General features: G+C 49.8%; 1 protein-coding gene across 1 annotated transcript; it reads left to right on the forward strand.

Annotated features, from left to right (window-relative positions):
• The first annotated feature begins 6,870 nt into the window (after positions 1-6,870).
• Mrps26 (mitochondrial ribosomal protein S26) lies at positions 6,871-8,560 on the forward strand. The gene is made up of 4 exons (XM_021194696.1): positions 6,871-7,123; positions 7,213-7,359; positions 7,440-7,563; positions 8,100-8,560. The coding sequence occupies exons 1-4, from the start codon at positions 6,912-6,914 to the stop codon at positions 8,217-8,219; spliced, it is 603 nt and encodes a 200-aa protein (XP_021050355.1). The 5' UTR covers positions 6,871-6,911; the 3' UTR covers positions 8,220-8,560.
• Positions 8,561-12,547: the final 3,987 nt, after the last annotated feature.

The following is a 12,547-nucleotide window of genomic DNA, read 5'->3' on the forward strand; positions in this document are numbered from 1 at the left end:
AATCAGAAACTCATAACTATGCTCCGGGCTGAGCAGTGACTCGGCCGAACCCCGAACGCACACGCGCACTTGCTACTCACAAGGAAAACACACAGGGAGCCAGCGCCATCTAGTGGCGATTCATTCTGGCTTCCCACACCTCCCTCCCTCCCTCCCTCCCTCCCTTCCTTCTTGTTTTTGTATTTGTTTTTCAAGACAAGGTTTGGGTGTCCTGTTACTTCATGCAGTGCTGTTTATTTAAGATTTGGGATTCTCTACCATCTTTTAATAGGAGTACTGGGCCTGGGTTATAGACACTAACTAGAACCTAGACCGTATTTTAGAAGTATGACCATGCCACTACATCTAACATTTTAACTTTCTCTTTATTCTGTTTTGTTTCTTGAGACAGGATCTCACTGTGTAGCACGGACTGACCTAGAACTCGCTTTGTAGACCAGACTGGCCTTGAACTCACAGAGATCTGCCTGCCTCTTGTCTCCCAAGGGCTGTAATTGTGGGCACGCACCATATCTGCCTTGTTTTCCGTTTTTTGATGTCAGTATCCTGAGGATGTAATCTTCTTCCCTGCGGTGGGAGCTAGGCCACTGCAACCAGCCTGGAATAGGAAGAAGCTCAGAAAGCAAGCAGCCCCATTTGCACACTTTACTGTTTTTACTGATCCCCGCTGGCTAGGACCCAGGCCTGTGGAAGACTGCCTTTCACTTGAGATGGCAAGGATGGTGGTTTCCCACCACCTCTAGCATGACAGCAGCTTCTCAGCATGGCTGGTATGCTCGATGTCATAGAGGGCAAGTGGGGAGGTGGCATGGCCTCTGCTCTTCAGTGGCTTGAGCACTTCCTCAGAAGGAAGTGTGCAGCCAGCCTGCAGCACACACACACTCACAGCTTACTTCATTGACTCCCTCTGGTCAGCACTGTTCCCAGATCATCTGCCACTGAGGGCCTGCATTTCCCAAAGCTTAGCTTCCTTCTTCTTTGTGACAGGCTCATGAAAAGTCTGTTGTCTTCCTTCACCCTCCATTCCCACACCTATTACACTCATGCTTACTAGAGGAGCTTGGGTGCTGAACCCCAAGAATCTGTTGTGTCTGGTTCACTTGTACTCCCATATCACAGTGTTATTCTCCAAAGAGGTAGGGGATGTGGGACTCTGTGGACTTGCAGCTTTCCTCTGCTCCCAGCTCCCCTGACCCCAGGACTTCCTATGGCTGACTCACTAGTACTCCAAAAGCAGCCCTGCCTACCTTTCTACCCTGAGGGCTCCACCCACCATGCTGCAGCTCAGAGGCAGCCCTTCTGTTCTGTCTCCGCAGGGGCCTCTCATTTGCCATTCCACTGCCAAATTCTACTTAAACACCTCCAGCCACTGCCAGGGTTTGTACTGTGTCTCCACCTAACTCTTCAGCTCAGTTCAGCTCTGACCATGTTTTCCCAGCTGGTCACAAACAACTTCAGATGCTGTGATTTTTGTGTTCTGACATCAGGAGACACTCCATGGTGAACAGATGGCTTTCCTGTCCTACTGAATGGGACACAGCAGTGAATTTGAGTTGTTAAGAAAGAACAGCAGACAGTCCTTCAAAACATGCTGGCACCATGCTTTCAACCCTTTTAAGAGGGAGGTGGGTCGCGGTGAGGTTGAGGCCAGACTGGGCTACATAGACTCTGTCTTTAAAAAGACTTACATTACCAGGAAAAACAGTCCAGAGCTTTCCTAAAGACGATGGTTCTTTGGATTTTTGAAAGGAAAAATAAATAAATAAAGTCACTCGCTCATTAATTTTATAAAATAAACATTATAGAGCTGGTAAGATGTTTCAGCAGTTGGGGGCTGGAGAGATGGCTCAACAGGTAAGAGCACTGACTGCTCTTCCAAAGGTCCTGACTTCAAATCCCAGAAACCACATGGTGGCTCACAACTGTCTGTAACGAGATCTGGCGCCCTCTTCTGGAGTGTCTGAAAACAGCTATAAATAATAATAAATAAGTAAGTCTTTAAAAAAAAAAAATGGTTCAGCAGGTAAGACAGTTTGTTATACAAAAGGCCTGTCTTCATTGGGTTTTCTGTTGCTGTGATGAAACACTATGACCAAAGCAACTTGTGGAGGAAAGGGTTTATTTGGTCATACTTCCACAACACTGTTCATGGAAGGAAGTCAGGACAGGAACCTGGAGGCAGGAGCTAATGCAGAGGCCATGGAGGAATGCTGCTTGCTTACTGACTCGCTCCTCGTGGCTTGCTCAGCCTGCTTTCTTATAGAACCCAGGACCACCTGTCTAAGGCGGCACCTCCCACAATGGGCTGGGCCCTCCCCATCAGTCTCTGATTAAGAATTAAGAAAAATGCTATACAGCTGGATCTCATGGAGGCAGTTTCTCAACTAAGGTTTCCTTCCTTTCAGATAATTCTAGCTTGTGTCAGTCAAGTTGACAAAACTAGGCAGCACACAGCCTGTTTAGATCTTCAGAAACCACATTAAATGTTGGCCATATCTATGCTGAACACACCTGTAACCCTAATAGGAATATGGATACAGAAGGTCATAAGGGTTTGGGTGACACCCATTGGTCTCTGACCTCCATGTGTCTACATGAAGACATGCTTGTACATGACAAGCATACATACACAGGAAAAATAAAACACTAGGATCTGAAGCCGAGGCCACCCAACAGATCCAGTTCCATGACAGCCAGAGCTACACAGTGAGACCCTGTCATAAGTCATCCATTTATTAGAGTCTGTTTCTTGGAATAGTTTAATATAGCATATATTTTCCTACTTTGAGTTCCAAGACAGCCAGAGCTACACAGTGAGACCCTTTCTTGAAAAAAAAATACATAGATACACACATACACAAATACACAAATACACACATACATACATGCTGGGTGCACTTGACCATCCAATGGTTCTGTCACCATTATGTCAAGCTTGGCCCTACCTTACATGGTTTTCAGCCCAAGTACAGATTGGTTAACCCTATAAATGTTTCTTCTTACCCCACCCCACTCCCAGAGGTTTACAGCTGGCAGTGAAAGCAGAGCCACCGGCTCAGTCTTGGGCTGCAAAGACATGTTGCCAGCAGCCCATGCTAGTAGTGTCCAGATCTACAGATGACTGCGGATGGGCACAGCATGAGGAAGACTTAGAATTATCCCCTACTGACAGCCCCAAAGAGACTGCAGAATCACCGCTGCTGGGGTGCTTGCAAGAGAGGTCAACCCTGGGTGGGCATCAGCCCACATAAGCCCATCTCTGTCCAGAGTGGCCCGGTCCTGGTGCCAAGTATATTAGTGTGAAGTTTGCCGTACTGTTCTGCAGGTGAGTAAGTATGAACTCTCTTAGACCCCTGTACCCGCTGCCGGGCTCCCCGTTCTCAGGCCAGACTTCTGAGCTAGGCGAGCCAGGGAATCTCCATCTCAGTTTCCTTTTGAGGTTAGGAAGGGTGCAAGGCTGCAAGGGCAGGAACTTGAGCATGCAGCCCAAGAAGTAGAGATGTGAAGACGGCGTGGACCACTATCTGGGCTTGCTAGCAAGCCTGACAACCTGAGGCCAATTCCCAGGAAAGAAAATGCACTCCAGCAAGTTGTCCCTGGACTTCCTGTGGCACATGTGCACACGCACACACCACACAATAAACTTCTCACAACAGATACCTATTTAGATGCAGAATCAATTTGCAAATTTGAAACAGATGCAGTTAGACTGTGTCAGTGTTCTGTCAAGCTTGGTGCACTTGGACATTGAAGAGGAAAGCGAACACACATTTGAAACATGTCAAGATGGTTGCAGCAACTTCTACAGAAAACAGGGTGATCGTACGTTCTGTAAACACACTGCAATGTCCAGGTCAGGGGACAAAACTAGCCCTTTGGTGTTTCTTAGCCCTTAAGAGGTGTTAGAGTCCAGAACATGGGGTTGGAGCCGTAGCAGTTGGCAGAACGCCCACTTGGTGTGTGGAGAGCCCTGCATTCAGTCTGCAGCACTGCATGAACTGGCCATAGTGGCAACAGCTGCCATTCCAGCAGTCATGGTATGGAACAAAGAGGCTCAGAAGTTTGAGACCAGCCCGTTAGAGAAAAGAAGAGATTTCCAGAAAAAGTTCCTTGTGGGCTTGTTCCATGTCTATATGGCAACCTATTTGTCAGTGAAGTTAAGAAGCTCATGGCAAGGCCTGTGCACTACTTTGACCACTTGGTAGCCATTTCCCATTTTCCCATTTTTGTTTTTTAGTGTGTGCGTGTGTACACATGTACACGGGCACATGCATGCCATGTGTGTAGGCCAGAGAATAAATTGCAGGAGCTCTCCCCTTTCACCATGTGGCTTCCAGGGATTAATTTCATGTCCCCAAGCTTGACAGCAAATGCCTTTAACCTATGAGCGGGTCCATTTTAATTTTTTTTTAAAGATTTATTTGGGCTAGAGAGATAGCTCAGTGGTTAAGAGCACTGACTGTTCTTCCAGAGGATCTGGGTTTGACTCTTAGCACCCACTGGTAGCTTAACATCTGTCTATAACTCCAGTTCTAAGGTATCTGACACCCTCACACAGACATATATGCAGGCAAAACATCAACATAGAAAAATAAATCATTGAAATTTTATTTTTAAAAAAAACTGGTTTTAAAAGATTTATTATTTTTTACTTACACGCGCCGTATGCACACATGCATGTGAATGTCTCCCAGAAGCCAGAAGAGAGCGTTACACCCCTAGGAACTGAAGTCACAGGCCATTCTGAGCTACCTGATGTAGATGTGGGAAACCAAATCCAGGATTTCACTGCTGAGCCATCTTTCCAGCCCCATTATGCTTTGTGTTTCAACCTCAGATCCCTAGGAAGATCTAAGATGGGGGAGCATTTGTCTGGTGACCTTAAAAGCCAACAGCAACTTCATATTTGTTCATAGAACATTATGGGAAGGGGTTTGAGTAGCAACTTGTACCTCCCTGTTTCAAGATATCACTGTACCTTGGTATGGTGGCACACACTGTCTTAGAACTCTGGAGACAGATGCAGGGGTATTGCTACAAGTTCAAGGCCAGCCTGGGCTTTGTTGGAAATATAAGGCCAGCAAATTAGACCCTGTTTGAGGGGCTTAAATATCACTGGATTTGACACCAGAGGAAATAGAATGGCCTGATCATTAAATCCTGGAACCATCTGAATAGGGTCCTACAGTCACCTGAAATCACCTCATTCATGGTACCCCTTGGTAAATAAGGAGGCTTCCATCCCTCCAGCTCTGTCCCTCTACCCATGAATTGCCTAGAAAAGCCTCCTTTCCTGGCTTCTGCCCTCGACAGTTCTATCTTTCCAGGAGGGTCAGTGAATGGAAACAGTTACTTTCATCACCACTGCATACCAATCCACATCCCCATCAGGCCAGAGAAAGTGGGCAGAGAACCTGTCTTCTAGATCTGTAGCATTAGATACTCAGAGTGACTCCACACTTTCATCCACCTTAGGTCTAAATCTCTTACACTTATGAACCCCTCTAAAAGGATGGGTGGGCCTGACCAACAAGAGGACTTCAGAGCCAGCAAGGTTTAGGAGCCTCTAGGAAATGAGCCATACCCTAGAATAGTCTCTTGGCCCAGACACTTAAGTTATCTGAGATGAGTTGCCGGTTGTCTAGGGTGACCCTGAAGAAGAAAGGGTTAGGACAGGTGTGGTGGCATATGCCTTTAATGACAGAATTTAGGAGGCAGTGGCAGGTGGGTCTCTGTGAGCCTGATCTACATTGTAAGTTCAGGCTAGACAGAGCTATAAAGTGAGACCCTGTCCCCCCCCCCACACACACACACAAAACGGGGTGGGAGTGCCAGGTTCCCTGACTTCAGAGCACTTCAGAGCAGCCCAGTGGCACTCCAGGGTAGGGCAGCAGTAATACCCTGGTTTCCATCGACCAATCATCCTGGATTCTCCAGGGCCCAGCAATGGTCTTATGGCCTGCACCCTGGAGGGAAACCTGTCACCAGCTTACCCCAGGACTCCAGAGTACACTGGCATCTCATCTCCAAAGCCTGACTGAGAGGAAGAAGGGGCAGACTGGGCCTCCACCAAGCCTGGACGTTGAGAGCAGGATTTAAGCAGCCTCTTTTCTCTTTGAGAAAATGTCAGTTATTGCACCCAGTCCTGGCTCCTCAGACACTCCCAAGTGCCCTGGAAGTGCAGGACCATGGCCTGGTGTTCTCTGCAGAATCCGGTGTAGACAATATGGGATGCAAGTTCAGTTCCCCAGCTTCTGATTACCAACAACTCTCCTTGCTGGGGTGGTGGGGCAGAGGGGAACGAGCTACCTCTGGGACGGACGCTCTCTGCCCTGCACTGCTGTTTCTCTTCAGTTGGAGAGGAAATAGTACTTCATAAACAAGAGTAGTCTCGAGGTGGGAAGACCCCGGATCAGGTGGAAGAGAACAAGGGTCACCTCACACAGGTCGCCCAGTTGAGAACAAGTTGTCACTGATACTGAGAACTCTGGCAACTGCAGAGCTCCCCCAAGACCACAGCAGGGCAGGGCAGTGCAAAGAAATGGTTTGTTGCTCGTTTGCAAATCTAAAGTTTAAATAGCCAGGAACTCCGAATTTCTTGCATCAGGCCTGGGAGGGTAGACAGGCCATCGGCGGGCCAGAGAGTCCCAGAGCCACACGCTTGGGGGCGGTGTCCAAACTTGTCAACAAGTAGGCAGAGCGTCCTATGGTGTCTTTTGCGGGCGACGCAGCCCAGCACGCTATGGTCTCCAAGGTGCCACTCGGCCCCTCCCACTCTATCCGAGAGTCCGGACGTGCATTGGACCAGACAGCAAGAGCTCCGCCCGACAGGGGCGGGGACAGGAGACTCCCGTGGTGCTCCGCGGCCACTTCCGGGCCGGGCGCAGGCGCAGGAGCAGGCGCTGGCTGTCATGTTGCGCGCTCTGAACCGCCTGGCCGCGCGGCCCGGGGTCCGGCCCCCGACCCCGCTGCTCCTGCCCGTGCGCGGCCGCAAGACCCGCCACGACCCGCCTGCCAAGTCCAAGGTCGGACGCGTGCAGACGCCGCCCGCCGTGGACCCCGCGGAATTCTTCGTGTTGACCGAGCGCTATCGACAGTACCGGGAGACCGTGCGCGCTCTCAGGTGCGTGTGCAGGGCGAGCGCCCTTCGGCGCCCTCTGGGAAGGGCCGGGGCTGAGGGCGGGTGCTGACCCGGAGCCCGACCTCACCCAGGCTGGAGTTCACGTTGGAGGTGCGAAGGAAATTGCACGAGGCCCGAGCCGGGGTTCTGGCTGAGCGCAAGGCGCAGCAGGCCATCACGGAGCACCGGGAGCTGATGGCCTGGAACCGGGAGGAGAACCGGAGGCTGCAGGAGCTACGGTGCGAGAGGCGCGGGGCCGGGTGGGCCGGGCTCGGCTCATCCGCGGCCCCGCTCACCCTCGGCGTCTTGCCCCTCGCAGGATAGCGAGGTTGCAGCTGGAAGCCCAGGCCCAGGAGCTGCAGCAGGCCGAGGCCCAGGCCCAGAAGGCCCAGGAGGAGCAGGCTTGGGTGCGACTGAAAGAACAAGAAGTGCTCAAACTGCAGGTGGGCCGAGGTCACAGCGAATGTGGGCATTGGAGGCTGGGGGTGGGGGACAGCACGGGGTGTCAAGTGACCAGAGTCTTCAGGAGGCTTCTCCATCTGCATAGAAGGTATGCCTCGCAGGCGATGGTCAGTAAGAGGTTACAGGCCAGTATTGCCTTGTGAAACTTGAAGTCAGGGAAACCATAAGTGAAAATGGAGCTCTTTTTAACGTGTAAGAGGGAGTGACGCAAAATAAAATAAAATGAAAAGAAGAGGGACTGACGCACTTGAGAGAGTCCACCCCCCCCCCCCCTCTAATCAGGTTGTCATGATTTGTTCTTGGGTTGTGGCTGAGAGATCTGATGGGTGATTGTCCAAGGAAGAGCAATATGATGGTTGAGGTCACCTAGTCCAGCTGTGCTGGATGATTGGTGAGACACTCAAAGAGGCCCTGGGCTCTTTTGACACCCTTCTTAAAGGTGGGATAGAGACAGTAAGCTGCGCAGGCAGCCAGCTCTGGGAGAGATCCCACAAAGTCAACCTTTCTCTTCCCATAGGAGGAGGCAAAGAACTTCATCACTCGGGAGAACCTGGAGGCACGGATAGAAGAAGCATTGGACTCTCCGAAGAGTTACAACTGGGCCGTCACCAAAGAAGGGCAGGTGGTCAGGAACTGAGCACAGAGGCTTCTAAGGGCCCAAATAAGCACAGTGCTTGTCTAGGGTCTGTGTACTGGGGTAGGAATTGATGCATCCCAGGAGGATGGCTCAGCCGNTTCCAGAGCAACCCCAGTCACTCCAGGCTCAGCACTCACCACCTGACGGGGGAACTCTCAGACATAGTNCCCTGTTCTGACACCACAGACAAACTCAGGACAGCATTAAACTCTGGGAAGTTCCTATCGCACAGAGGATCGGACTGGACTCTGTCCCCTCTAGAAGCCAAGCTGTCTTGTAAGTCTCTTGGAGTCGTGTGAACCAAATGTTTCCTGCTTTTATAAATAAAGTATTGGAGTCCAGTCTTGCCCATTCACTGGCTATAGTTATAGTGCTAATGAAAGAGGAAAGTGACTACAGTAGATGCTAACTTGCTTGTAAAATCAAAGGCATTTGTCCCTAATTATTTGAGTCTTTAGGTTATTAGCCAGAAGCAAGTTTCACCTAACTGAGCTATGAGTTCTCTGCTTTGCTCAATCCTGGGATTTTCTGGCTAGGATCTGGTGTGTCCAAGATCCAGAAAGCAGAAAGGGTGCCCTGTTTCTCCTGGTGGCTCTCCAGCAGTGGTTTCTGTAACCAGACCCTGTCCTGATGCATCATATTTTGGACTACTCAGCAGGTGGTAGACTCCCAAGCTAAACCCGCTTCTTCCAGTCAGTTGCTGCCCTTCTCTGTGTGCGTAAGCGGTAGCCAGAGGCCAGCCCTGGTGTCATTCTTCCGGACTCTCACCTTGGTCTGGTTTAAGTCTGCTTTGTCTTGGTTCTTTTCGTTTATTTTTTACTTCGTTTTATTCTGGGTTTTGAGACGGGGTCCTTCACTGGACCTGGCACTTACTAGTTACACTGTCTAGCCAGCCAGCCTCAGAGAATTGATCTGTGTATGCTTGCCTGGCTCTGGGATTAGATGCACATGGCTTTTATGTGGTACCAGGGATCAAACCCAGATGTTCTTGACTGCAGTGCATCCATGTCAGTGGATGAGCTGCCTGCCTTTTTGCTTTCTTTGTCATAAACTTTAATACCATTGACAGGAACTCCAGACACTCACTCGGAGGAAAAAACCATCCTAGCTACTTCCCACACTGCTGAGGGTTTTGGAATCTCCAAGAAATGAAAACCTGGGGGCTGATAGCAGCCTCTTACTCCAGTGAAGAAGCAGGCATTAAGGTGTAGGCGTCGTCCCACACGCAGCCCCCTGAGAGCCATAACACCCATTTTAGGGTAGTAGATACTGTTCCTGACTGGGGAACACAGGCCCTGCATTCAAATATCTGAGGTGGGCTGATAAGATCATGTCAGGACCAACCTAGTCCATCCCTGGATCTTTGTTGTCACAGTGAACCCCAGGAACTCTGCTGAATGGGTAGCCCCTCCCACTCCTGCCAGGATCACAGCAAAGGTACTTAACCAAGACACTGGACCCTTGCCCCTTCATGGTCAGTGGGTACCGGGGTGAATGCTGTGGCCATGGCCTTCAGGGCTAGGTTAGGTCTGGCAAAACTGAAGGAAGTGAGCTTCAGATGTTGTTCACTTGGTAGGGTGATTGCCTAGCCTGCATAGGCCCTGGGTTCAATCCCCAGGCCTGCATAAGCCAGGCCTGGTGGTTCAGTGCCTGCTTACTGGAGGTAGAGGCAAGAGGATTAGTAGAATCTCAAGGTCATCCTCAGCTACAGGGAGTTTGAGACCAACCTGATTCCTCATGAGACTCCAAAAAAACTGCCCAAGTGCTCATCAGGGAGACTGGACATGAAGGTGCCCGGCTGCTGGTACTGCGGGGGGGGGGGGGGGGGGCTGCTGTAGCTGATTGGAAGGCTACGGAGAGTAAGTACACTTGGCAGCTCAGTGGGTGCTGGCTATTTTAATGTTTCATCTAGGTGTGATTGCCTAAGGTCATTCTCAGTTTCTCCAGAGTATGGATAGCCAACGTGCCTGCCCTGTGATCTCAAGTTCCTCCAAATTTGCAAAAACAGTTACAACAAAGAGTCTGACAAGAGTCAAATTTGAAATTTTTTTTTTCTTGCCAAATAGGAAGTCAAAGCATATTCCGACCCCAAGCCTAGCCAGTCTCCTGATGAGGCTGGCAATTTCCTCTCTGTGTGCTTTAACAAATATGTTGAATACAGATGATCCGAACGAGGTCCTCAGCATTCGTGCCAGTCTGCTCACAACCCCAGGGGTACAGTGCCTCTGGCCTTCACAGGCACACGCACTTACCCACGTAAACACAACTAAAAGTAATAAAAATACGGATTTTATTGTTTGTCTGAATTTTTAAGAAGGGTCTCACTAGCTAGTCCTGGTTGTCCTGGAACTCAGTATATAGATCAGGCTGGCCTTGGACTCAAAGATTTGCCTGCTTCTGTCTCCTACGTGCTATTAAAAAGTAAACCTTCAGCCAGGCGTGATGGCGCACGCCTTTAATCCCAGCACTTGGGAGGCAGAGGCAGGTGAATTTCTGAGTTCGAGGCCAGCCTGGTCTACAGAGTGAGTTCCAGGACAGCCAGGGCTATACAGAGAAACCCTGTCTCGAAAAACCTTTCAGGGGCCCGAGTTGGTTTCCAAGCACCTACATCAAATGACTCGCAACCATCTGTGAGTCCAGTTCCAGGACAGCCCATGCCCGCAGAGACACCTGCACTCACATGCATATAGCTTTATATGGACATGTCAACAAATAATTTTAAAAAGCCTGGAAAGATGACATCAGAGGTAGCAAGGAGTGATGACACACACCATAATCCCAGCACTTATAAAGCAGACAGGTCAGGCTGGAGAGATGGCTCAGCAGTTAAGAGCACTGACTGTTCTTCCAGAGGTCCTGAGTTTAGTTCCCAGCAACCACATGGTGGCTCACAACCACCTGTAATGGGATTCAAAGTTAAAGGCCAGTCTAGTGCACACGGTATAAAGCCTGCCAGGGCTATACAGCAAATTCTTGTCTCAAAAGGCAAAAGCAAAAGCTGAATGAACGTGGTGGGACCTTAAAGGATAAGGAGTTTAAAGCCAGCCTCACTTTAGTCAGTGAGGACAGCCTGGGCTGCATAAATTCCTATCTCAAAAAGGGGGACTGGGGTACAGGGAGGAGACATGGTGATACATAACTGTAAACCTAGGACTCGGGGGAATCTGGATGTTAATGTCATATTCAGCTACATGGAGAACTTGCAGCCAGTCTATATAAGGCCCTTCCAGGGCCCAAGGCTTGGCATTAAACCCAGGTCTTCTGTACCTACTAAGCCATCTCTCCAGCCCTGCAATGTCTCACAGAGCACCACACTCAGTTCTGCTGCATCTGCTGACTTGCCTGTGAGCTGACGACCATTCACAGGCTGGTACAGGAGGGTCAGTCTCCTGGGGGGCTGAACATCTTCACAAAACCTCTCTTGACAATCTTTATTGTTACAAAGTCAGATTTAAGTTATAAACTTTCTTCTTCGCTTTTTTGTTGGGGATTGCTTCCAATGCGTTGAATTAAACCTAGCCCCCAAATCAAGAATCTGTCCTTGTCCCCAATTGGTTTTTGATTGATCAATAAAGATGCCAGGGTTGGGCAAAGGGAGACAGGGCACAACCCTTAAATTTGTGTGGGCCAGGACTTGAGAGAAGAGAATCCCCAGCACTTGGGGGAGAAGGATGGGATGTGAGAGCTGCAGCAGAGAAAGCCAACCAGCCATGTGAGAACTCAGGAAGTGGCCACTGTCCATTTCTCCAATTGGGCCCGGGGTAGCAGGGGAAGGTTGGGAGCCTCAGGAGTACCAGAGAGGAGCGTTTGCCATCAGGGGAAGGTTTAAGAGAGCCCAACCAGGGCCCAGAGAAAGCAGGGGCTGGAGCAAGAGGGAGAAGGGAAAGGGGAAAAAGAGTGCCCAACCTTTGAGCTAGTCACAGCATGCCAAAAATTAACTGACGTGTGTGTGTGTGTGTGTGTGTGTGTGTGTGTGGTGTTCCATTCACACACATGCTACCCACCAGATGCCAAAGCAGTGTAATACAAATTACCCCTACACTTTTTTTTTTTTTTTTGAGGTAGGGTAGATTTAAGTCAGGGTTTCTCTATGTAGCCCTGCCTGTCCTGGAACTTATACTATAGACCAGGCTGGCCTTGAACTCACAGAGATTCACCTACCTCTGCCTCTGGAGTGCTGGAACTGAAGACATGTGCCACTACTGCTCAGCTTTTCCTTTGCTATTTTAAGGCCCTACCACCACCATGGTGAGACTATGCTTGGCAGACAGAGACAGACAAACAGACAGACAGACACACACACACACACAGAGAGAGAGAGAGAGAGA

This window comes from Mus pahari, chromosome 3 (assembly GCF_900095145.1).
Source record: "Mus pahari chromosome 3, PAHARI_EIJ_v1.1, whole genome shotgun sequence".
NCBI lineage: Eukaryota > Metazoa > Chordata > Mammalia > Rodentia > Muridae > Mus > Mus pahari.